At 36.4% G+C, this 26,513-nt stretch overlaps 1 protein-coding gene across 1 annotated transcript in view; it reads left to right on the top strand.

Annotated features, from left to right (window-relative positions):
• LPCAT2 (lysophosphatidylcholine acyltransferase 2) overlaps positions 1–26,513 on the top strand; it is an 81,325-nt gene that overhangs the window by 35,574 nt on the left and 19,238 nt on the right. The window contains exons 9-11 of the mRNA XM_024233917.3: positions 3,141–3,223; positions 6,723–6,848; positions 8,252–8,405. Of these exons, the coding sequence (XP_024089685.1) occupies positions 3,141–3,223; positions 6,723–6,848; positions 8,252–8,405 (363 nt within the window). The remainder of the gene's footprint in view (positions 1–3,140; positions 3,224–6,722; positions 6,849–8,251; positions 8,406–26,513) is intronic.

Below are 26,513 nucleotides of genomic sequence, written 5' to 3' on the forward strand. Positions count from 1 at the left end.
CAGAAGTGAAAGACTCTAAGTAACAGGTCATACAGAAGTATCTGACTCCTAAGTCCAGTGTAGATAGGCAGGGAGATGTTGCCAGAGGGAGTGGATAAAGAGGGATGATTGATCCAGATGTGACCATTAGGTTGTCATGGTCTATGCAAGACCAGATTGGGGAAGAAATAAACACTAATGGATAATGAAGGGAAATTGATTGAAGAACTTAGCAGAGATTAGAGTCATAAGTTTGTTTCCATGGCTGAGGTAGAGTCTAGAAGAATATCTGTGGCAAGATGTCAAGTGAGTCATCAATGTGAGTACTGAGGATACTGAGAGAAGATGAAGTTAGAAAGGAAAACTTGGGGGCTTGAAGTCATTGGGGTATATAGATGTGTGTTGTGAACCACAAAAGATAGTGGCAATCATGTTCCCCTCTCTTTGATTGATTTTTCTTTCCAAATAAAGGATACATTCATACTGTGAGCCTTGAATGACTGTACAAAATGGAAATGTGATATAGAGGGCAAGGTCTTATTCTAGGAGAGGTGACTTTTTATTAGAATTTCCATTGAATTGCTTCTTAGGAGGAATGGGGCCTCCAAGGCCCATGGGTGTCAAATTTAGGATTTTAATTATTTTATACTCTCAGTGGAACTTTATTCCTTAAGAATAAGATGTCACGCCAATATGAGAGTTATTAAAAATCATTTTATGAAAAATACTACCTGCACTAATATAAAACCAAACCTGTATTTCATTGTATTATGTTTGGTTAACAGTGTAGCAGCAATTTATTTTTCAAGGTTTTCAGTATGTGCTTTTATGACCTACAAATCAAGTGTATTACAAATGGTTGTTTGACTTTTTTAAAAAATGAAGAATTATATGGCAATTAAAAACTTTAATTTCTTACACTGTTTTGTTAGAGATTTTATGAACATTAATTTCAACTTACTGGTTTTTTCTTGGATTTTATACTAAGCAAATACAAGAAATTTTACTAGATCAGGATGCAGGGAATTTTTAGAAATATTTCTTTGCAAAGATAGTTATTCTAGATATATAAGGATGTGGGGACCTCTGGTGGCTTAGTTTATTTTTCTATCTTAAAAAACAACTATGTAAAATAGAGAGCCACACACAGAATTCCAATGGGAAGGACTTCAGAGATCATTTAGTTAATTTTTTCATTTGACAGGAGAGGGCACTGAGGCTCATAAAGGCTAAATGACTTTTCCAGGATCACACGGCAGATCTCAAGCAGCAACCCAGTCCAAGAACTCTTTCTGCAGCTTGCAGCTGCCCCCTTAGAGAGGAAATAATCAGATAAATGTGAAAAGTAAAACTGTCCTATAGCACATTATTCTATAATTCCGTAAATTTTATCTTAAAAATGCAACTTGCATCCATGCCATCCTCCACATCCTCACTCCCTCTACTCAAGGTCTTATTAACTCTCCCATGATTGCAGCTGCTTCCAGACATTCTCCCTGCTCTTAATCTCTTCTTTGGTGCATACACTCCTTACTGCTGAAGTTACCACTTAAAAACTTGGACCTGGTCATGTCATTCCCTTGCTTAAATGTCACCTCTGAGATACCAATGCTTACAGGTTTCTTAATGTGATTGACAAAACTTGAAAACAGGTCCATTTGGAAAAAAATGGTATTTTTAACTACTTCTAGTTGCATTCTTTATTTATCAAATGGAAGTGGTAAGATTTACCTCAAGGAATTGTTTAGAGAGTTAATCATATAAAGCCCCTAATATAAAATACCCAGCACACAGTAGATGTTTAATGGATGGTAACTCTTATTAGTGGATTTAGCTCACTGTTTCATAAATTTCTACCCTACTGAATGGAGAGCTTCTTGAGGGTAGGGACATTGCTGTCATGTTTTTAGGGCTTAGTGCAGTGCCTGAGCACCTACTATGGGGGAAAAATTAATGAAATAAAATAATGTGTGTAAAACACCTAGCATGATGCCTGGTTTGTAGTTATAATTCAATAAACAGTAACTATTGACAAAATCTCGCTTATTCTTAAAAAGCCAACATCAGGTATTAGTTCTTCTATAGAGCACTCTTAACAGAATTAGCTTTCCTGTGTGCACTCTCTCCCTAGGCACCACCTTCCTCTTGGCTGCATTTCCCTGGCCCCTGACAAAATTAATCCTTTCCTACCTCTTGCTCTCATACTCCAGGAAGGATGGTTAGTGGAGGAAATAAGGTTTTTTTTGAATCTGACAAATCTTGGGCTGAATTCTGGCCATGTGACTTGCGTGCCTTTAGGTAAGTTAATTAAGCTATTGAGCCCCATCTATAATTGAGGGTAATAAGGGTAATGGCACTTAGCCTATGGAGTTATTAATGTGTTGTTCTATAATATTAAAACATTGATCTTCTTTAGAGCAGGAAATAGGGTCCCATTAATCTTGCCTGGTATACAGTAGGTGCTGAAAAATACATAATAACTTGAATATGGCACTAAAACCTTGTTAATGTTAGGGAACCATAAATGAAAACAAAAACAGTACAATTGAGACATCACAGAACATCAAGTGGAGAAAAAGTACAATTAAAAATGCTAAAGCCAAAAATGGTGTTAAGCAAAAAAGCTGTAAAGCCAATACTAAGAGTTTTTTTTAAAAAAGCAGAATAAATGACAAAACATAAAGTTCAAACAACTAGTAAAAATATGGTTGACATTAGAATGGATAGAGAAGATGAAAGGCAAAAAGAAAAGAAAAAAAGTTTTCACATAAAGGGATGGGAGTTTCACATAAAGGGATGGGAGTAGTAGAAAATGCAGCTCGAGGAGAAAGATCTTAGTAGCTACAGCTTTACACTTCGAGAATTCCAGACACTGGCTTGTTTCACCCTCACAATCACCAGGGAAGTAGTGATCTTAGCCCTCTTTTTAGAGTTGAGGAGATGGTTCAGCAAAGTTAAATGACATACTAGTTAACACACAAGCAGACCCAGGGCTTAGAAACAGATATCCTGAGTACAAGCCCAGTGCCCCATTACCTCATATAACCTATGTTCTAGAAAGGTAGATGATTTAATATATTGATAATGTATAAATTAATTTACTTGGCATTTAATGTCTTAGGCTTAAGACATTGTTATGGAAAGGTATATTTGTCTTTCAGTTTATGCCAGTTCAAGTACCAAATGATGAAGAAAAAAATGATCCTGTCCTTTTTGCCAATAAAGTCCGGAATTTAATGGCAGAGTAAGTGTCTATATTTGATTATAACTCGTAAATAATTTGAAAATTATTTGTGCATGTCGTTTAACTCATTTTAAGGATTTTTTTTAACCCCTGAAGGCCTCGTTCCCCAACTCATTTTGATACGTAAAATAATGTGCCCAGGGATGAGGTCAGTATAACAATCTATAACTATTTTCCCCAGCTGCATACCACAAATAAGGAAATATATCTTTACCGGAAAGACTGGAGAGTATACAATAACCAGAAAAGACCAGTCAGTTCCTTGCACAGGGTGGATTCTCCTAAGCTGGCCCGCCACTGTCAGATGAGCCTTGTGATGATCTCAGTGGTTCCTGCTGTGGCCCACCTTCTATCCCTTCGACCTTCATATAGCTGCCCAAGGATGAGTGTTTCTAAGGCATTACTGACTATAGCACCAAAAAGGAGAAAGTTTGCAATGCAAAAAGAGATGCATAGAAGACGGAAAAAGTCACCTCTTCATGGATGGCTATAAAATAGGATTTAGAAACTATAAAACATAAGGTTGATATTTTCCTGCACATAAGGGAGTTCTAACTGGCCATTATTCTGACTAGATAAATCACCCCCATCTTGTAATGAAAGAATGTATTATACTATACCACCACCCGGGTAGCCTCAGAGCCCTCCAGGTGTGCATCCTTTTCCCACACACCACCTCCGTCATTCCCAGTAGTAGGTTTGGAGCTAATAGACCAGCAGTGTTTATTCTCTTAGTAAAAATTCAATGAGAACTCTGAATTTAGCTTCATAGCTGAATTTAGCTTTATAGCCAGATTTCATATATATAGCCAGCCATGTATATGTGTGTCTCTGTAAGTATATGTTTTATTCTAATATATGTATCTTAATATGTTTCTGCAGAATAACTATTTTCAAAATAGAATAAATGTTTGGCAAAAAATTTGCTATTAAGTGTATATAGATGTGCTTGTTTTATCTAGTTTCTAGATCAGCTACAAAGTTAGTTTTTATGTTTTCTTCTCTTCCTTTCTTATGTTTTCATGCCAGCTTATATCCAAAAGGTAGAAAGCAAGATAATTATTAGACATTGAGAGAACTGGGCTGGGCGTGGTGACTCACACCTGTAATCCCAGCACTTTGGGAGGCCGAGGTGGGTGGATCACAAGGTCAGGAGTTCGAGACCAGCCTGGCCAACATGGTGAAACCCTGTCTCTATTAAAAATACAAAAATTAGCCAGGCACTGTGGCAAGCGCCTGTAATCCCAGCTACTCAGGAGGCTGAGGCAGGAGAATTGCTGGAACCTGGGAGGCAGAGGTTGCAGTGAGCCAAGTTTTCGTGCCACTGCACTCTAGCCTGGGCGACGAGTGAAACTCCATCTCAGAAAAGAAAAAAAAAATTGAGAGAACTTATATCAGATATTTTGGCTTCCCAAATTGTGCTTAGAAACAAGAGAAGGGATTTGTTTAGACAGCCTTTTTCTGAATTCAAAGGTGCAGAGGTAATAATGACTTGTGATAAAGAGTAAGAAAGACCTTGATTAGCTGCACAACTTTGGACAAGTCTCCTCCAAATCTCCTTCTCCTCACATGTGAAATGGGAGTTAAAATCATTGCCTTGTCTTTCTCATGGTTTTGATTATTAGGATACTCAAGTAGGAAAGTATATGACAAAAGCGTTTGAAAACACAAGTACTGTGGTAGGCCCTCAACTTAAGTTATTTAACATTATCTTTACATCAACTCTATGATATAAGTAAGAAAGCTGACTTGGGGAGGTGAGTAGTTTGCCCAAAGTCACACTAGGTAGTGACTGTCTGGGCTAGAACTCAAATCCACATTTCCTTTTACCAAAGCCCAAGCTCTTAACTATTATACTGTACTATTTATTATTATAAGTCCCAAAATATTTTAAAATTTAATTTTCCATCTTATATATTCTTATACCAAAACACTTATTAATCAAAGAGCTTAGAAAAAAATATTTTAGATAGAAAGAAATTTTTTTTTTTGTTTTTTGTTGTTTTTTTTTTTTGAGACAGAGTCTTGCTCTGTCACTCAGGCTGGAGTGTAATGGCGCGATCTTGGCTCACTGCAACCTCCGCCTCCCGGGTTCAAGTGATTCTCCTGCCTCAACCTCCCAAGTAGCTGGGATTACAGATGCCCACCATCATGCCCAGCTAATTTTTGTATTTTTAGTAGAGATGGGATTTCGCCATGTTGGCCAGGCTGGTCTCGAACTCCTGACCTCGGGTGATCCGCCTGCCTTGGCATCCCAAAGTGCTGGGATTACTGGTGTGAGCCACCGCACCTGGCCGAAAAAAATGTTTCATTCTGATTGTATTCATTCAAAATTTAATGTTTCTAGCAATGATTCAACAAAATCCAGTACAGTTTAAAGACATAATTTTATGGTTTTCACTGAATATTTGTGAATAAAAATTTAGTGAAGAAGAATGTTTATCTCATGCACCTTTTTTTTTGGTATTCAGTGTTTTTCCAGTTCTTATAAATATGTATTTTTTTCAAATCTAATTCAGTATCATTTAATTTGTGAGTAGTGAAGTAGGAACTAGGAGTTATACTTTCCCTTAAGGATGGAGGATGTTTAGGTTTAGAAGAAATATCTTTTGCTTCAGTATTTTTAGAAGATTGCTATGTAGCAAGAAGGTGATCTCTAGCTATAAAAGATGAAAAACATAGACAGCTAGCAATTTGGATAGATTGTTTACTTACACTATATACAAATGCCATTTATCTGTTTATTTTATTTCATTTATTTTTTGATATGGGGTCTCCCTCTGTCACCCAGGCTGGAGTGCAGTGGTGCAGTCTCAGCTCACTGCAACCTCTGCCTCCTGGGTTTAAGCAGTTCTCCTGCCTTAGCCTCCTGAGTAGCTGAGACTACAGGTGTGCCTCACGTAATTTTTGTATTTTTAGTAGAGATGGGGTTTCACCATGTTGGCCAGGCTGGTCTCAAACTCCTGGCCTCAGGTGATCTGCCTGTGTTGGCTTCCCAAAGTGCTGGGATTACAGGTGTGAGGCACTGTGTTCGGCTCCATTTATCTGTTTAAACAGTACCCTCCACAGGCGTTCTTTTTTTGTCCTTACAATAACCATTTGGAATAAGGATAGTATTCACTCCTATGTACAGATGAGAAAAGTGAGGCTTCATCCACAGCTGGTAAAAAACTCCACTAGGACTTGAACCTAAGTCTTCTAATTACTTTCCATGAGACTGAAGGCAACTATTATTATTATTATAGTTAAAACACAAAGCAAAAATTATCAGCTACGCAGACAGAAGCATGTAAATATAAGGAGATTAACTTGATCCTTAGTAAGTCTGCAGAGAAATGGAGAAACATGTCTCTTTGTCAAGAAAAGCGAGAATTACTGGTTTAAAAAGTAGTAAATACTTTTTCACTTGCTGTTGTTTGGAACCAGTTAAAGCCTAGTGAAATATGATTACTTTTTTTTAAAAAAAAATGAATTTTAGTTTGCTTCTTAATACTTTTAGAGCTCTGGGAATACCAGTAACGGATCATACCTATGAAGATTGCAGATTGATGATTTCAGCAGGACAGCTAACATTGCCTATGGAAGCTGGGCTGGTGGAATTTACTAAAATTAGCCGGAAATTGAAGTAAGTGTATTTTAAAATGACTACACTTTCATAAAGTTGTCCAAAAGGGATCTGAAATCCTTTGTGTTTATTTTCTCCTGCTTTATTAATGCTCAGCTCTAGTTCCCACTTGGTGTATATTAGGAAAGTCGGAGTTGTGAATTTATCTCACATTTTATTCATCTGCTTTTGCTTTTTCAAGAAGAGTTAACTCAGAGATATGTGCATTGGTCACAGGAGGAGACCAAGGGATAATAAATGTGGATCCACACAGATCTGCCTCCCTACTCAGAGGGAGTTAGTGTCTCAGAGAAGTTAGTCCTGCTACCTTCTTACAAGGACAGCATCATTAGATGATACTGGCATGTGGTAGTCAGAACTTCACATGTGAAACATGAATTGATTTGTATAGTTGCAATTCTTACCACCACTGAATATTAAATACTTGCCCTAGATCTGCCTTTTTTTCTGGATACCTATTTTTTAAAAAAAGGCAAAAATCTTCTTCCTGCTCTTTTGATCTAGTTTAAACCATTGAGAACATTCTTGTTGAGCTATTTGCTATAAAAGGTATAACCCTCAACCTCCCTCTACCCTTATTGCAGTTCATTCTGTTCTCAGCCCTAACTGGAATTTGCAGAATTTATTAATTAACATCCAGTCTATGAAGGAGCTGAAGAGCCAGTTACTATATCAAAGTTCATTATTAAAGTATAATATTTTGATAACTGATATAGAAAATATTATTTATATTGTAAGATAACAAAAATGTTTTGCTTTTGTTTGCATATTATGGTTACAATGTTCTGTAGATTTAAAAAGTTTAGTTAGTCACTGAAATTGGGCTAAGAAGTATATGTTAGGTCATTTGTTTAATTCAACAAAGCAAAGATAGGATATGATGTAAGCTACAGTACATTTTCCAGTGTTTTATCACCGTGGTTTTTCATAACTAATCTTGGAGGACATGTGTATAGTCTAATGAATCCCCCTATCATAACATTTTGTGAAATATGAATTCATTATCAGCCTGAAAGCTTCTTGAAAGCAAGAATTGTTTTTTCATCTTTAAAAACTTAATACATACTATAGACTCACTAAGTAATGTTTAGATTTAAAATATTTGCTTTCTTATTTTCTTCTCATGAATAAATGAACATTCCACTACAATGTTCTTCTTTTCATTTACTTTTCTTTCCCTGAGATATTTGAGATAATTGTCAGTTATACAAGTATCCTTTAAAAGGTTAAATGCCTGCATATATGTTGAATATATGCTTTTAAGTACCTATTTTATTCTCCTTTACAAATTTAACACTTAAAATATTTTTCTCTCAGATACATTAGTAAAATAATGATCATAAAATGTCCATGTGAATTGTAAAGGGCTAATAACATGTATCTATAATTCTTTGTTTGTTTAGATTAGATTGGGATGGTGTTCGTAAGCATTTGGATGAATATGCATCTATTGCGAGTTCCTCAAAAGGAGGAAGAATTGGAATTGAAGAATTCGCCAAGTATTTAAAGTTGCCTGTTTCAGATGTCTTGAGACAACTTTTTGCACTCTTTGACAGGGTATGTTAAAATTTAATCTTTCACATTTTTACTCTGTCAGTCCTACACTGAGTAAATCAATATGGTAAGCAATTTGAAAAACTTGATAGGTCAGTGTTAGAAGAATCAAGGCTGAGCCCATGGTTTAATTGCATGATTTTTTTTCTCCTTAATAGTAATATTAATAATTGTGTGTGTGTATTGTAACATTTATTATACTGTCATATATAATATAATAAAATATCATATATCATATCATATCTATATATGTATCTATTATTTTAGTGTAATATGATGTAATATAATATATGTATCTATTATTTTAAATATCAGGTCAGAAATAAATATTGTGACCATATAACCACATTTGTGATATGGAACTGGAAGAGTTTATATCATTGGCAGGAATTTTAAAATTTATATCAAAACTCATACATTGATGACATGGGTGTTTAGAATTTTATTCTGAAGGTTTTAGACTTCCACAAACCTGTATGAAGATCAAATAGATTTTTATTTTCTTTTTTTTTTTTTTTTTTCTTATGGATATATTTTATTTCTTTTTTTATTTTTATTTTTTTATTTATTTTTTTTTCTTTTATTATTATTATTATTATTATACTTTAGGTTTTATGGTACATGTGCGCAATGTGCAGGTAAGTTACATATGTATACATGTGCCATGCTGGTGCGCTGCACCCACCAACTCGTCATCTCGCATTAGGTATATCTCCCAATGCTATCCCTCCCCCCTCCCCCCACCCCACAACAGTCCCCAGAGTGTGATGTTCCCCTTCCTGTGTCCATGTGTTCTCATTGTTCAATTCCCACCTATGAGTGAGAATATGCGGTGTTTGGTTTTTTGTTCTTGCGATAGTTTACTGAGAATGATGATTTCCAATTTCATCCATGTCCCTACAAAGGACGTGAACTCATCATTTTTTATGGCTGCATAGTATTCCATGGTGTATATGTGCCACATTTTCTTAATCCAGTCTATCATTGTTGGACATTTGGGTTGGTTCCAAGTCTTTGCTATTGTGAATAATGCGGCAATAAACATACGTGTGCATGTGTCTTTATAGCAGCATGATTTATAGTCCTTTGGGTATATACCCAGTAATGGGATGGCTGGGTCGAATGGAATTTGTAGTTCTAGATCCCTGAGGAATCGCCACACTGACTTCCACAATGGTTGAACTAGTTTACAGTCCCACCAACAGTGTAAAAGTGTTCCTATTTCTCCACATCCTCTCCAGCACCTGTTGTTTCCTGACTTTTTAATGATTGCCATTCTAACTGGTGTGAGATGGTATCTCATTGTGGTTTTGATTTGCATTTCTCTGATGGCCAGTGATGGTGAGCATTTTTTCATGTGTTTTTTGGCTGCATAAATGTCTTCTTTTGAGAAGTGTCTGTTCATGTCCTTCGCCCACTTTTTGATGGGGTTGTTTGTTTTTTTCTTGTAAATTTGTTGGAGTTCATTGTAGATTCTGGATATTAGCCCTTTGTCAGATGAGTAGGTTGCAAAAATTTTCTCCCATTTTGTAGGTTGCCTGTTCACTCTGATGGTAGTTTCTTTTGCTGTGCAGAAGCTCTTGAGTTTAATTAGATCCCATTTGTCAATTTTGGCTTTTGTTGCCATTGCTTTTGGTGTTTTAGACATGAAGTCCTTGCCCATGCCTATGTCCTGAATGGTAATGCCTAGGTTTTCTTCTAGGGTTTTTATGGTTTTAGGTCTAACATTTAAGTCTTTAATCCATCTTGAATTGATTTTTGTATAAGGTGTAAGGAAGGGATCCAGTTTCAGCTTTCTACATATGGCTAGCCAGTTTTCCATACCAAAGCCTGGCAGAGACACAACAAAAAAAGAGAATTTTAGACCAATATCCTTGATGAACATTGATGCAAAAATCCTCAATAAAATACTGGCAAACAGAATCCAGCAGCACATCAAAAAGCTTATCCACCATGATCAAGTGGGCTTCATCCCTGGGATGCAAGGCTGGTTCAATATACGCAAATCAATAAATGTAATCCAGCATATAAACAGAACCAAAGACAAAAACCACATGATTATCTCAATAGATGCAGAAAAGGCCTTTGACAAAATTCAACAACGCTTCATGCTAAAAACTCTCAATAAATTAGGAATTGATGGGACGTATCTCAAAATAATAAGAGCTATTTATGACAAACCCACAGCCAATATCATACTGAATGGGCAAAAACTGGAAGCATTCCCTTTGAAAACTGGCACAAGACAGGGATGCCCTCTCTCACCACTTCTATTCAACATAGTGTTGGAAGTTCTGGCCAGGGCAATTAGGCAGGAGAAGGAAATCAAGGGTATTCAATTAGGAAAAGAGGAAGTCAAATTGTCCCTGTTTGCAGATGACATGATAGTATATCTAGAAAACCCCATCGTCTCAGCCCAAAATCTCCTTAAGCTGATAAGCAACTTCAGCAAAGTCTCAGGATACAAAATCAATGTGCAAAAATCACAAGCATTCTTATACATCAATAACAGACAAACAGAGAGCCAAATCATGAGTGAACTCCCATTCACAATTGCTTCAAAGAGAATAAAATACCTAGGAATCCAACTTACAAGGGATGTGAAAGACCTCTTCAAGGAGAACTACAAACCACTGCTCAAGGAAATAAAAGAGGATACAAACAAATGGAAGAACATTCCATGCTCATGGGTAGGAAGAATCAATATCATGAAAATGGCCATCCTTCCCAAGGTAATTTACAGATTCAATGCCATCCCCATCAAGCTACCAATGACTTTCTTCACAGAATTGGAAAAAACTACTCTAAAGTTCATATGGAACCAAAAAAGAGCCCGCATCGCCAAGTCAATCCTAAGCCAAAAGAACAAAGCTGGAGGCATCACACTACCTGACTTCAAACTATACTACAAGGCTACAGTAACTAAAACAGCATGGTACTGGTACCAAAACAGAGATATAGATCAATGGAACAGAACAGAGCCGTCAGAAATAATGCCACATATCTACAAGTATCTGATCTTTGACAAACCTGACAAAAACAAGAAATGGGGAAAGGATTCCCTATTTAGATTTTTATTTTCAAGTGACATTTCGTAACAAAGATTTCAATTAAAATCTGGCCATTTGCCAGTATATTGGGGATGCAGTTTGCTGCTTATGAATATTTAAGTACATGCAATTAGATAATTGAATTGTCAAAAAGTTTCCCTAGGAAAACTGTTCACAACTTCAGGTTTTCTATTTTTTAATTTGTGTTTTAATATATAAAATTGATAGTATACAGAAATTAGCCAGGCATAGTGGTACACACCTGTAATCCCAGCTACTCAGGAGGCTGAGGTGGGAAGATCACTTGAGCCCAGGAGGCGGGGGTTGCAATAAGCCAAGATCATGCCACTGCATTCCAGCCTGGGCAACAGAGCAAGACCCTATTCTCAAAAAAAAAATTGATAGTAAAATGCACTCTTTTGGTTACAGTTCTATGAGTTCTAACAAATGCATAGAAGCATGTAACTACCACTGCATTCAAGATACACAACAGTTGAAAAAATATATATATTTTCTTACAGCTATTCCATTTGTAGTCAAGCCCTTCTCCCAGTTTTAAGTCCTGGCAGCCAGTGATCTGTTCTCCATCAATATAGTTTATCTTTTTTCCAGATGTCATATAAATGGAATCATACAGTTTATAGTTTTTTGAGTATGGCTTCTTTCACCGAGTATAATGCATTTAAGATCCAGGCATGGTGTTTTATAGATCAATAATTAATTCCCTGTCATTGCTGAATAGTATTCAATTGTATGGATGTACCATAGTTACTTTATCTATTCCCTAGTTGAGGAATATTTGGTTTGTGTGCAGTTGGGGGCAAATATGACTATAGCTGTCATTCTAAGCATTTGTGTATAGGTTATTATATAAATGTAGGTTTTCATTTCATTTCACTTGGGTGAATACTTAAGAGTAAGAACCCTTTATTTTATCTTATTTGAGAATTACCTTATTTTGCATTCATTCTGAAGGATATTTTTGTTGTACAGGCAGGTCTTAGAGATGTTTGGGGTTTGGTTCTAGACCACTGCAATAGAGGCAGTATCACAATAAAGTGAGCCATATGCAGTTTTTGGTTTCCCAGTGCATAGAAAAGTTTATTTATAATATACAGTAGTCTACTGAGTATGCAATAGCATTATGTCTAAATAAACAATGTATATACCTTAATTTAGAAACACTTCACTGCTAAAAAATGTGAGCAATCATCTGAGCCTTCAGCAAGTTGTAATCTTCTTGCTGATGGATTGTCTTGCCTCAGTGTTGATGCCTGCTGACTCATCAGGATGGTAGTTGCTGAAGGCTGGGCTGGTTGTGGCACTTTAAAAAAATAAGACAACAATGAAGTTTGCTGCATTGATAGACTCTTCCTTTCATGAAAGATTTCTTTGTAGGCTGGGTTCAGTGGCTCATGCCTATAATCCCAGCAGTTTGGGAGGCCAACGTGGGTGGATTTCCTGAGGTCAGGAATTTGAGAACAGCTTGACCAACATGGTGAAACCCTGTCTCAACTAAAAATACAAAAATTAGCTGGGCATGGTGGTACATGCCTGTAATCCCAGCTGCTTGGGAGGCTGAGGCAGGAGAATTGCTTGAACCTGGAAGGCAGGGGTTGCAATGGGCCGAGATCACACCATTGCACTCTAGCTGGGCAACAAGAGCGAAACTCCATCTCAAAAAAAAATATTATTTTTGTAGTATTCGATGCTATTTTATAACATTTTACCACAGTAGAACTTCGTTCAAAATTGCTGTCAGTCCTCTCAAACTCTGTCATTGCTTTATCAGCTAAGTTCATGTAACACTCCAAATCAATTGTTGTCATTTTAACAATGTTCACAGCATCTTCATCAGGAGTAGTTTCCATTGCAATAAACCACTTTCTTCGCTCATCTATAAGAAGCATCTTATCCATTCAAGCTTTATCATGAGATTGCAGCAATTCAGTCACATCTTCAGGCTCCGTTTTTAATTCTAGCTCTCTTGCTATTTCCACATCTGCATTTACTTGCTTCACTGAGGTCTTGAGCCCCTCAAAGTCATCCATAAGGGTTGCAATTAGCTTCTTCCAAACTCCTGTTAATATTGATATTTTGACCTCCTTCCATGAATCATGAATGTTCTTAATGGCTTCTAGAATGGTGAATCTTTTCCAAAAGGTTTTCAATTTACTTTGCCCAAATCCACCAGAAGAATCACTAGCTATGGCAGCTATAGCCTTATAGCATTTCTTATGGCAGCTATAGCCTTATAGCATTTCTTATGGCAGCTATAGCCTTATAGCATTTCTTAATAAGGCTTCAAAGTCAAAATTACTCCTTGATCTATGGGTGGCAGAATGGATGTTGTGTTAGCAGGCATGAAAACAACATTAGCCTATTTCTGTATCTCCATCAGAGCTCTTGGGTAACTAGGTGCATTCTCAGTGAGCAGTGATATTTTGAAAGGAATCTTTTTTTCCTGAGCAGTAGGTCTCAACAATGTTCTTAAAATAATCTTTAAATCATCCTATGAACAAATGTGCAGTCATCCAGGCTTTGTTGTTCCATTTATAGAACACAGACAGAGTAGATTTCACATAATGTTTAAGGGCCCTTGGATTTTCAGAATGGCAAATGAGCATTGGCTTCAACTTAAAGCCACCCACTGTATTAGCCCCTAACAAAAGGATCAGCCTGTCTTTTGAAGCCTTGAAGCCAGGCATTGATTTCTCTCTAGGTATGAAAGTCGTAGATGGCATTTTCTTTCACTAAAAGGCCATTTCATCTGCATTGTCATCAATTATCTTAGCTAGATTTTCTGGATAACTTGCTGCAGCTTCTCCATCAGCACTTGCTGCTGTACCTTGCACTTTTATGTTATGGAGACAACTTCTTTTCTTGAACCTCATGAACCAACCTCTGCTAGCTTCAATCTTCTCTTCTGCAGCTCCTTCACCTCTCTCAGCCTTCACAGAATTGAAGAGAGTTAGAGCCTTATTCTGGATTAGGCTTTGGCTTAACAAAATGTTGTGGCTTTGACATTCTATCCAGACTATTCAAACTTTCTTCATAACAGCAATAAGACTGTTTCACTTTCTTATCATTTGTGTGTTCACTGGGGTAGCACTTTTAATTTTCAAGAACTTTCCTTTGCATTCACAACTTGGCTGTTTGATGCAAGAGACCTAGCTTTTGGCCTGTCTGGGCTTTTGACATGCCTTCCTCACTAAGCTTAATCATTTCTAGCTTTTGATGTGAAGTAAGAAATATGCAACCATTTATTTCACCTGAACACTTAGAGGCCGTCATAGTGTTATTACTTGGCCTAATTTCAGTATTATTGTGTCCAGGGAACAGGGAGGACCAAGGAGAGGGAGCAAGACTGGGAATGGCCAGTCAGTCCATGGAACAATCAGAAGACACACATTTATCAATTAAGTTTACCATCTTACATGGGCAGAGTTTGTAGTGCTCCAAAACAATTATAATAGCATCAAAGATCACAAATTATAGATCACCATAGCAGATATAATAATAACAAAATTTTTTGAAATATTAGGAGAATTATCAACACGTGACATGAAGACATGAAGTGAGCACGTACTGTTGGAAAAATGGCGCTGATAGACCTGCTCATACAGGGTTGTTACAAATCTTCAAATTGTTACAAAAAATATATTGTCTGTGAAGTGCAGTAAAGCAAAGAACAATAACATGAGATATGCCTGTATATAGAATTCTGAGTTGACTGTTCTTTTCTTTTAACAGTTTAATAATGTCTTACTTTAAGTGGGCTCCATGGTTTTTCAGCCTTACTAGCTGTTCTTCAAGTTTTGACTTTCCTCACCAATCCTCCTCTTATGGTATTTTGTCCAGAGGTAGTTGCTTTTTGTATTTTGTTCAAAGTTTCCAGTTATAGTCGAGAATGATAGGCTGGCTAAAGATTCCATCCATCTTGGTGTGTAGCAAAAGTTCCAGTTTTATATTTACTATTGGGAAAAAAAGTAGTTTGTAAAGAAAACATGGCTTGATGACCAAAATAACCAGGGCTTTTTTCTTTTTTCCCAGACCACACTAAATTCTTCTAATGACTTATTCTGTGATCTCATAGGTGAACTATTCTTTAACAAGATGCTGTTAAGCAACCTTCTTTTAGGTGTAGTGCCTGGACCTCTCTTCTGGGCTTGCATGCAGCATACAAATAATCTGTCCTCATCTGTGAAATACTAATGTATGACTGCCGCAGTACTACTATAAAGTGCAATGAAGATTTAGGGGAAGAAAGAAGTAAATTATTGTTTATTTGTTTTTTTCTTGAGACTGAATATCACTCTGTAACCCAGGCTGTAGTGCAGTGGCGTGATCTCAGCTCACTGCAACCTCTGCCTCCCAGGTCCAAGTGATTCTCCTGCCTCAGCCTCCCAAGTAGCTGGGATTACAGGCATGCGCTCCTACACCTGGCTAATTTTTATATTTTTAGTAGAGACAAGGCTTCACCATGTTGGCCAGGCTGGTCTTGAACTCCTGACCTCAGGTGATCCACCCAATTTGGCCTCCCAAAGTGCTGGGATTACAGGCGTGAGTTACCACACCAGCCACAAGTAGATTATTGGATGTAACTGCACAAGTTGGAAAATTAGAGGTACCTTTTTACTTGTATGATTACTAATATTTCTGAGATTTATATAGCATTTTCCACTATGGTTTTAGAAACCATGCAAGTAATTTTAAATAAAATGTATATATATATATGAAACTAGTGAGGGGAAAGAATATGGCAGGGATGTACAAACCAGGACAAGAGATAGGGAAATAGGAAGGGACATGAAACAGGGACAAAGAACGAAGTTTATAGCATATCTTAGACATTGTGCTCATCAGGATTTTTAATCAAAATTAAGAATAATATCTGTAGAGCTTGCCCTGTCCTTCAGGTGTCAAACTATTATAGCTAGCAGTTACAGAATTGTTACGACACCAGGGCCGGGTGCAGTGGCTCACGCCTGTAATCCCAGCACTTTGGGAGGCCGAGGCGGGCGGATCACGAGGTCAGGAGACCGAGACCATCCTGGCTAACACGGTGAAACCCCGTCTCTACTAAAAATACAAAAAAAATTAGGCGGGCGTGGTGGCTGAGGCAGGAGAATGGCGTGAACCCAGGAGGCGGAGCTTGCAGTGAGCCGAGATCGCGCCACTGCATTCCAGCCTGGGCGACAGAGCGAGACTCCGTCTCAAAAAAAAAAAGAAAGAATTGCTATGACACCAGTTCTGTCTTTTGATGATTGATGATACCTGCCAACACCCTCATTGTTTGTACAGCACTGTTAACTATAGGAAGATTTGAGTGGGGAAGGGGATATAAACCAAAGATTAAAATAACTGCCAGCTAGCTGATTGACTAACTCAGACTAGAGATAACAATTGGCTCAGGCAGTTGGAAGACTGGTGAGCCTTTGCAGCCTATTTGGTTACCGCATTTTCGCATGAACTGATTTGGTAGGCTGACATATTATTTTATAATTGTGAGGGTTTTTTTTGATGTTGTTTGTTTGTTTGTTTTACTTCTTTGTATGATATGTCTGAGGTTTAGATATAAACCGTAACTGTTCTTCAAAGCACTTTTCTTTTGATCTCCAACATACTGGAAGGTAGAGAAAACAGTCCAGAGAATTAATGATTAATGCATTTTCACCTTTCTTTCCTTCTCGTTTCCTTTTTTCCTTTCTCTGTCTCTGTCTCTCTGTCTCTGTCTCTCTCTCTGTCTTCTTCTCTCTCTCTTTCTGTTCTGAACACACCTGAATGTCTTGTGCCTGTGAAGATTTACTTTGTTTTGAGAAGCTGAATTGTGCAATTGATGCCACACCTTATACACATACCCACTTTCCATGCTACCCTTGTTTTCTCAGTCTCTGTGAGTGATTTAGCAGAGGGAAGTTTGATGGGAAAGGCAAGAAATTTCAGCAGCTCCATAGTTTGTTTCTCTCAGGGTAGTTTATCTTGCTAAACTAAGTACACAATGGGAGGAAGGATGGGAAAGGGAAAAGGTAAGGTGTCCCTGTTGCTCTTTCAGCCGCTAGAAATTCCTGTAGTGGAAAATGCTCGCATAAGCCCTTCCCATGTTCCCTTCCCACTTTATCCTCCTTTCCCCCTTTCTTCTTTTCTTTTCTCATCTTTCCTCAAGTCTAGTGCTGTTGTGGTTGGCATTTGGGGGATGGAGGGAAAACCTCAATATCTCTCCACCATTCCTTTACTTTTTCTTCCCACCTACATTCTTGGTTAGTCTACAAAAACTTCATAATGGTTTTTGTCTCAATTTATCCTACAAAAATATGCTATTAGCTCCTTCTAATATGTCTTTACATTCTCAGATATTTGATGGCAGACAGTTTGAAGGCCCAACAGAAATGTGGTATTCATGATCCAAAGCATGGCATAGTTCACTAGTTTGGGATAATTTCCTTTGGAAAGGTCTCATATCTTTGAAAAACAAAAAAGACCCTTTTCATCTTTGGGTTTAATTTCGCTTCTTTATTTTCATGAATGTGTTCTTAACTCTCTGGTTCAGAGGTTCATTGGGGATTAGTTAAATGTCCAGATGAGTGAGAGCTAAGAGCTTAAACAATGGTTTAAAACAGTGGCTTCTCAACATTTTTTATGTTTACAATTCAGATTAAGAGTAGACGTTATGCCAGCACACTTGAAGGGATTCAAAGACACTTAACAAGATTAGGAAATTTTTACACTGGCTAAATCAGAAGCAATTATAGCACAATCATTTTTACAGTTATAACAGTGTCTTGCAATGTCCAAACAGCAACATTGTTCATTTCATCCTCCTTCAGCACCATGTTATTCAGCAGTTGTGTGCTGCCCTGGCAGTGGTATCTTCTGTACCTATAAAACAGTTCTCACATATTTCTGTAAGCACATGATTTTTTTTGCAAACTTGCCAATATACCATATTATCTGCCTCTTACCTCCTACCACAAGCAAGTCATATCTCTTCCACACTACATCTCAAGATGCATTCATCTTAATTTTCTATCTAACACTGTCGCCATACTCACTAGCAGCAAAGCTATATTTCAGTCAGGAAACTTTTTCTGTAAAGGACCAGATAGAAAATATTTTTAACTTTGCAGACCATATGGTGTCTGTTACAACTATTTATCTCCACTATTATAGAACAGAAATGGCCATAAAAATACATAGATGAATAGCATGACTATGTCCCAATAAAACTGTATTTGCAAAACAGGCCCAGATTGGATTTGGCCCACCAGCTGTAGTTCGCTGGTCCCTACTGTATTTCCTGAGCTGATGAAAACAAAGCATGCTCATAGGTTTAAGAACTGGATTGAAGGATTACTACAAGTCACTGTAAGTCTGACTTATAGTGACTGTTATTAATTTGTGAGTATTCTACATCTGACTTAAAGGAATCACTAAGCCTCTTTATTATTGACTAATCTGTCTAGCTCTTGTTACTATCCTCCCATAGTTGTAAGTAGTGGTGTATCATTCATCTTCACAGATGAGAGGAAAAGGGTGAGGAAATTGATTTCTAATTCTGAGCTGTAGCCTGGCATGAGCTCACTTTCTCTTTTTACCAACACCATTATGTGCATCATAGATTATTCCTTAGTAAAATTTAGATAGATGATTATGATTTCCATTCTGTAAGAAATTTAACAACGGTCATGATTTTTCCCATTTCTGCTCCTAACAAGTACTTAGTTCTTCTGGCATTACTATGTACTTTGTTTAAATACTAGACAGGAAAAGTTTGTGTATACTTTAGCACTTTGGCAGTCCAGCCTTCTTGGCTATTGTAAACTGCTGTAGATGTTTTATTACTGTTTCACATTATGTGGAATGAATATGTTTCTTTATTCCAAGTTTTTCCTGTCTGCCCTGTTCTTGTTCTTGGTATTAGTTCAAGTGTTAAATCTTGAGTGCCAATAATAACAAACATCCTTGCCTGCCCCTTCCTGTTAGAGAAGGTAGGGTGCTGTAGTGTGCAGGTTTTCTGCTCATGCTGAGAGTTAGGACAGGGCACTTTGGTGGCTTAAATGACTGGAAACAAACAGTAAAGTCTTCTATCTTTTAAGTTTCCAGTTAAGGTTTTATATGTAATACAGTATTTCATAATTCATATGAAAAGAACCATTTTGATTCTAATCCCAGTTAATCAGGATTTGCTATATGAAGTCTATTCCACAACTTATATGATACAATTTGCAAGAAAAAAAAAAAAAGGCTACAACTTTCTGCGTGTGACACATAAACTTTTCTATTCAGTTGTATAAGCTGCCTTGAAAGTTTGGTTCTATATGTCTGAGTATTTCCCTATTCAATTCTCAGGTTCACTTAGCTCCTCCATTTAGTCCATCACAGTATTTTCTATGTCTGAGTGTAGTTAACTAAAATGTCCATTTAGACATGAGAATTATATGCTTTACTTTTGGCTTCTCAATGCAAGTATACTTGGGAGATGCATAGAGGAAACAGACAGGAGACTGTAAAATTAAAATGTAACTTTTTAAACTAGAGCAAGGGAGTAATTACTGGCCTCCTCCAAGAGCACAAGGAAGTAAAGAACAAGGCTTTGTAAAAAGAAAATTGTGTCAGACCAATTTAATTTCCCTCTATGACAGAGTGACAGTCCAAGATGATAAGGAAAACGAAATAGATTTCATCTATATGGACTCTAGAAAGGCTTTTGATTTCATCCAACATGACATTCTTATCAACAAATTAGGAAGGTCTGGTCCAGATCATATTGCAGTTAGATGAAGGCCCCACTTGACAGAAAGCCTTCATCTAAAGTGGGAGTTGTGAGTCCTTCTGTGTTATTCTAGACGAGGTTCAGTTCACCTTGGAATTCTGTTTGGAAAGCAACATACTTAATAGGTTGCAGTCACCAGACAATATGTCAAAGTGGGAATAAGGGTAAGTGAGCATGTCTTTAAAAGTTGTAGAACCAGACCCAGATAAAGAAAGATTAAATTAAATTAATATATAGCATAAAAAGGTGTAGGCGCCAGAAGGAAACTAAATACAAGAATGATGTTGCTGTCACAAATCTAGATTCACAGAATTGTAGAGCTAAACAGATCTTTGGGTATCAAATTGCCTATCTTCTTCATTTTGCAGAAGATTGCCAGCTCAAGAGAGGAAGTTACATGCTCAAGGCCACATAGCTGGTTAATTGCAGGACTGAGACTAGAATTCCTAGTTTGGTATTCTTTTTTACTACAAACTGTCACTATTTTTAAAAAATAATTCTCTTGAGGCATATTTTATATATCCTAATTCACCCAAGTATACAATTCAATAATTTTTTTTTTGTAAATTTACCAAGTTGTGCAGTCATCAACTTTCAAGCAGTTTTAGAACATTCCCATCACCCCAGTATGATTTTTTATGTCATTAACTGTTAGTTCCTGTCACCTACTTATCCCCTAGCCCTAGGCAACCACCAATCAACTTTCTATCTCTATAGATTTGCCTTTTCTGGACATTTTATATAAATGGAATCCTATAATGTATGTCTTTTGTGTCTGGCTTCTTTCACTTAGCATAATGTTTTAAGGTTTATCTATCTTGTAGCATGTATCAGTCATCATTTTATTGCCAAATTGTATTCTTGTATGTGAATATATCATATTTTGCTTATCCATTTGCCAGTTGGTAAACATTTAGGTTGTTTCCATTTTTGGACTATTTTGAATAATGTTTTTAATAACATTGTGTCTCATTGTGTACTTTTTAAGTCTAATAACTTTGTTCCCCAAATTGGGACTAAATTATCCATCAGATGTGGCTTCTTCCCCTCCTACACTTTTTTTTTTTTTTTTGCAGATATGGATGGTAGAGTTCCCACAGACAGCAATTAAGGTTGCTATTAATGTTCTAATAAATAGCCATAGGGGATTAAATCATCCAGAGGAGAAAAAGCTTGTTAATCTAATAATAGTCTTTTATTCTATGATGGCTTATGAGAAACTGTTAGCCAAATGCCCTCCATCTTCACAGAAAATAAATGAGAAGAATTGGATTTAAACCACAGCAAAAAAACACTTCAGATGGGCACAAGGAGGCACATTTTATATAACAGTCGATATTATTAAGTTAATTTGCAATATTATAAAAACAAAGTTCATGTAATTTTCTCTGAGAGAAGCTTATATGAATGGGTTTAAATCTGTCTAAGGCCAGATGGCCCCTTGTGATTCCCTAAAAGGAAGACAGTTCTTTTGTGATACTTTTGCTGAGTAGTTAAAGAAGATATTTGGTTTTTGGTGTTCACAGAGGCCATTTCATTGTGCCTATGAGAAATAAAATCAGTTTTTGGAAAGTTTTACACAAACCACTCAGTGTGGCAGAAGACAGGACATTGCTCTCATGTCCTGGACAGTGCGATGTCCCCTGGCTACTATTCTCTCCCTAATAATAGCTAGAATAATCATTATTCAGTTCTAGAATTACATAATTTCCAAAGTAATTTCACATCGAATCTCCTTTTGACTTTACATTTGCGCTGTCAGTAGTTTCTACAATTACTTGTGAGAGAGACTCTGCCACATAGCAGTTCAAAGCCCTTTCCAATCTGATTCCATTTTATTGATCTCTCTTTATCTCTCATCACTCCTAGCAATAGAGTCTCATCTCATTGTACTATTCACCATCTCTTGAATACCTCATATCCTTTAGCTCTTCTGTGTTTTTGCGAGACTGTCCTTTTATATCCCTTATCTATTTGGAGAACTCTGAGACTCAGCCTCTAGTCAGGCCTACACATGATCTCTTCTTTAGGTAAATGTTCTCCTTTCCTTTGCCCCAGTAGAATCATTGATCCCTTTTTGTGTGCCTATACTGGTTTGATATCACAGGACAGTGTACTAGCTGCATGACCTTGGATAACTAGCTTAACTTTTCTTGAATTTTTCTTACCTTATCTAAAATACATTTGTATCTTTCAGAGGAATTCAATGAAACCTAAATACTAAAACATATTATATACAAATATAATAGATTAGTATTAATATTAGAAATGTGAACACAGACTTCATATTATAATTATACCAGCTTCCTGTAGTTCTACTTGATTTTTGAGCACAGCCATCCTGCTTTATTCACCTTTGTAACCTAAGTACTGAGCCCAAGTCCTGATACACAATAAATCAGATTGAATCATTTGAAGTAAGCAAGGGCGATATTATTATTATCATTTTGTAGATTCGAAATTGAGACCCCAAATGCTAAGTAATATAATGACTTAATCATTAAGACCTAGCTACTTTTCCCCCAAGTTCACCAATAGAACTTCCAACAACCTCTGGAGCACTTGTACTCTGACTATAACTAGTATTAAAGGTAGAATTTCTCAAAGTATTATCCGAGCTACCTGTTACAGACTGACTTCTGAAGATGCTTTTTAAAAATATAAAATCAAATGTCAAAAATATACTGTTGAGGGGGGAAAAAGCTAGACACATAAAACCAGAAATGAAAGAGAAGACATTACTACCAATTTTACAGAAATAAAAAGGATGATGAGTGAGTACTATGAACAACTGTATGCCAACAGATTGCATAAGCTAGATGAAATTGTCAAATTCCTACACAACCTACCAAGGCTGAATCATGAAGGAGTAAAACATATGAATAGACCTATAGCTAGCAAAGATATTGAATAAGTAACCAAAAACCTTCCAACAAAGAAAAGCCCAGGACCAGTTGGCTTCACTGGAAAATTCCACCAAACATTGAAAGAAGACCTAACACCAGTTGTTTTCAAACTCGTCCAAATAATTAAAGAAGAGGGAATACTTTCTGATTCATTCCATGAGGCCAAAGTCAGATAAAAACACTAGGAGAGAAGAAAACTACAGACCAATATGCCGTATGAACATGGATGCAAAAATCAACAAAATACTAGCAAACAGAATTCAACAGCACATTAAAAATATTATATACCATAATCAAGTGGGATTTATTCCTAGAATGCAAGATGGATGGTTCAATATATGAAAATCAATTAATGTAACACAGCATATTCTCAGAATGAAGGGGAAAAATCACATGATCACCTCAACGGATGCAGAAAATGCATTTGATAAAATTCAATACTCTTCCCTGATAAAATCACACAACAAACTAGAAGGAAAGTGCCCCAACATAATAAACACCATATATGAAAAGTTGATAGCTAACATTGTGTTCAGTGATGAAAAGACTGAAAGCTTTTCCTCTAAGATCAGGAATAAAGACTAGGATGCCCACTCTCATGCTTCTACCAACATGGTATTGGAAATCATCACCAGAACAATTAGACAAGAAAAAGAAATAAGAGGCATATGAATTAGAAAGGAAGAAGTAAAATTATCTCTGTTAACAAATGATATGATCTTATTTGTAGAAAACCCTAAAGATTCCCCCTCACACATACAAAACACAGAACTAATTAAGGGACTTAGCAATGTTACAGGATATGAATCAACACACAAAAATCAGTTGCATTTTATACACCAACAATGAACAATTCTGAAAAGGAAACTAAGAAAACAATTTCATTACAATGGCATAGAAAAAATTAAAATACTTAGGAATAGACTTCAAGAAGGAAGCTAAAGACTTGTACACTGAAAACTACAAAGCACTGCTGAAAGAAATTGAAGAAGAGACAAATAAATGGAAAGATATTCCATGTTTATATATTAGAAGACAATATTAAGAGTCAGTACTTCCCACAGTGATCTACAGATTTAAAGCAATCCTTTTCAAAATCCCAGTGTTTCTTTACAAAAATAGAAGAATCAATCCTAAAATTCATAGGGAATTTCAAGGGACCCTGAATAGCCAAAACAATCTTGAAAAAGAATAACGAAGTTGAAAGCCTGACATTTCCTCATTTCAAACCTTACTTCAAACCTACAGTAATCAAAACAGTGCAGCACTGGTTTCAAGAAAGACATATAAGCCAATGGAATAGAATAGAGAACCCAGAAGAAACCCTTGTGTATATGGTCATATGATTTTCAGCAAGAATGCCAAAACCATTCAATGGGGAAAGGACGGTCTTTTCAACAAATAGTGCTGGGAAAATTATATATCCACATGCAAAAGAATGAAGTTGGACCCTTACCTTACACATATACAAAAGTTAACTCAAAATGGATCAAAGATCTAAACATAAGAGCTGAAACTATAAAACTCTTCAGTGAAAACAGAGGAAAAGCTTCATGACACTGGATTTCTCAATGATTTCTTGAATATTACACCAAAAGCACAGGCAGCCAAAGAAAAATAGATAAATATGACTACATACAAATTCTAAACTTTTGTGCATCAAAGGACACTAACAACAGAGTGGAAAGGTAACCTACAGAATGAAAGAAAATATTTACAAATTATAGGTCTGATAAGGGATTAATATCTAGAATATTTAAAGAACTCCTGCAACTCAACAACAAGAAACCCAACAAATAACCAGATTTTAAAATGGCCAAAAGATTTAAATAGGCATTTTTCCAAAGATCTTCTTTGGCCAGTAAGTATTAATACATTAAAAGATGTTCAACATCGTTAATCATTAGGGTAATGCAAATCAAAACTACAATGTTATACCACTTTACACCCATTAGGATGGCCATTATTAGAAAACAAAACAAAACAAAAGAGAAAATAACAAGTGTTTGCAAGCATATGGAGTAATTGGAACTCTTGTGTATTGCTGGTGGGGATGTAAGTGGTACAGTCAATAAGGAAAAGCATATGGTAGTTCCTTAAAAAGATAAAAATAGAATTATCATATGATTCAGCAATTCCACTTCTTGGTGTATACCCAAAAGAATTGAAAGCAAAGACTCAAACAAATATTTGTATACCCATGTTCATAGCAGCATTATTCCTAATAGCCAAAAGGGCAACCCAAGTATTCACCAATGGGATAATGGAAAAACAAAATGAGTATATTAATGCAATACAATATTATTCATCATTAGAAAGGAAGGGAATTCTGACACATGCTACAACATGGATGAATCTTGAAGAAATTATGCTCATTGAAATAAGCAAGTCACAAAAGAACAAACACTGTACGATTCCACTTATATAAGGCATGCAGAGTAGTCAAATCATAGAGCTAGAAAATAGAGTGATGGTTACCAGGGGTGGGGGAAGGGGAGAATGGGAGTTATTCTTTAATGGGTACAGTTTCAGTTTTGGCAGATGAAAAAAGTTCTGAAGATAGCTGGTGGTGATGGTTTCACAATGCAAATATACTTAATGCCACTGAACTCTATACTTAAAAATGGTTAAAATAGTATATTTTATGGCTGCATAGTATTCCATGGTGTATATGTGCCACATTTTCTTAATCCAGTCTATCATTGTTGGACATTTGGGTTGGTTCCAAGTCTTTGCTATTGTGAATAATGCGGCAATAAACATACGTGTGCATGTGTCTTTATAGCAGCATGATTTATAGTCCTTTGGGTATATACCCAGTAATGGGATGGCTGGGTCGAATGGAATGATGAGTTCATGTCCTTTGTAGGGACATGGATGAAATTGGAAATCATCATTCTCAGTAAACTATCACAAGAACAAAAAACCAAACACCGCATATTCTCACTCATAGGTGGGAATTGAACAATGAGAACACATGGACACAGGAAGGGGAACATCACACTTCGGGGACTGTTGTGGGGTGGGGGGAGGGGGGAGGGATAGCATTGGGAGATATACCTAATGCTAGATGACGAGTTGGTGGGTGCAGCGCACCAGCATGGCACATGTATACATATGTAACTTACCTGCACATTGCGCACATGTACCATAAAACCTAAAGTATAATAATAATAATAATAATAATAATAATAAAAGAAAAAAAAATAGTATATTTTATGGCATGTGTATTTTATCACAATTTTAAAACATTTAACATTTTTATAATGAAAAAGGAATAAGTGAAAGAGTCTGTACTGTCTGATTTAATTTATTTAAGGTGCAAAAATAAATCTATGGTGTTAGATGTCAGGACAGTGGTTATCCTTGGAAGCGGGAAGTA

The sequence above is a fragment of the Pongo abelii genome, chromosome 18, assembly GCF_028885655.2.
Source record: "Pongo abelii isolate AG06213 chromosome 18, NHGRI_mPonAbe1-v2.0_pri, whole genome shotgun sequence".
In the NCBI taxonomy this organism is placed as follows: Eukaryota; Metazoa; Chordata; class Mammalia; order Primates; family Hominidae; genus Pongo; species Pongo abelii.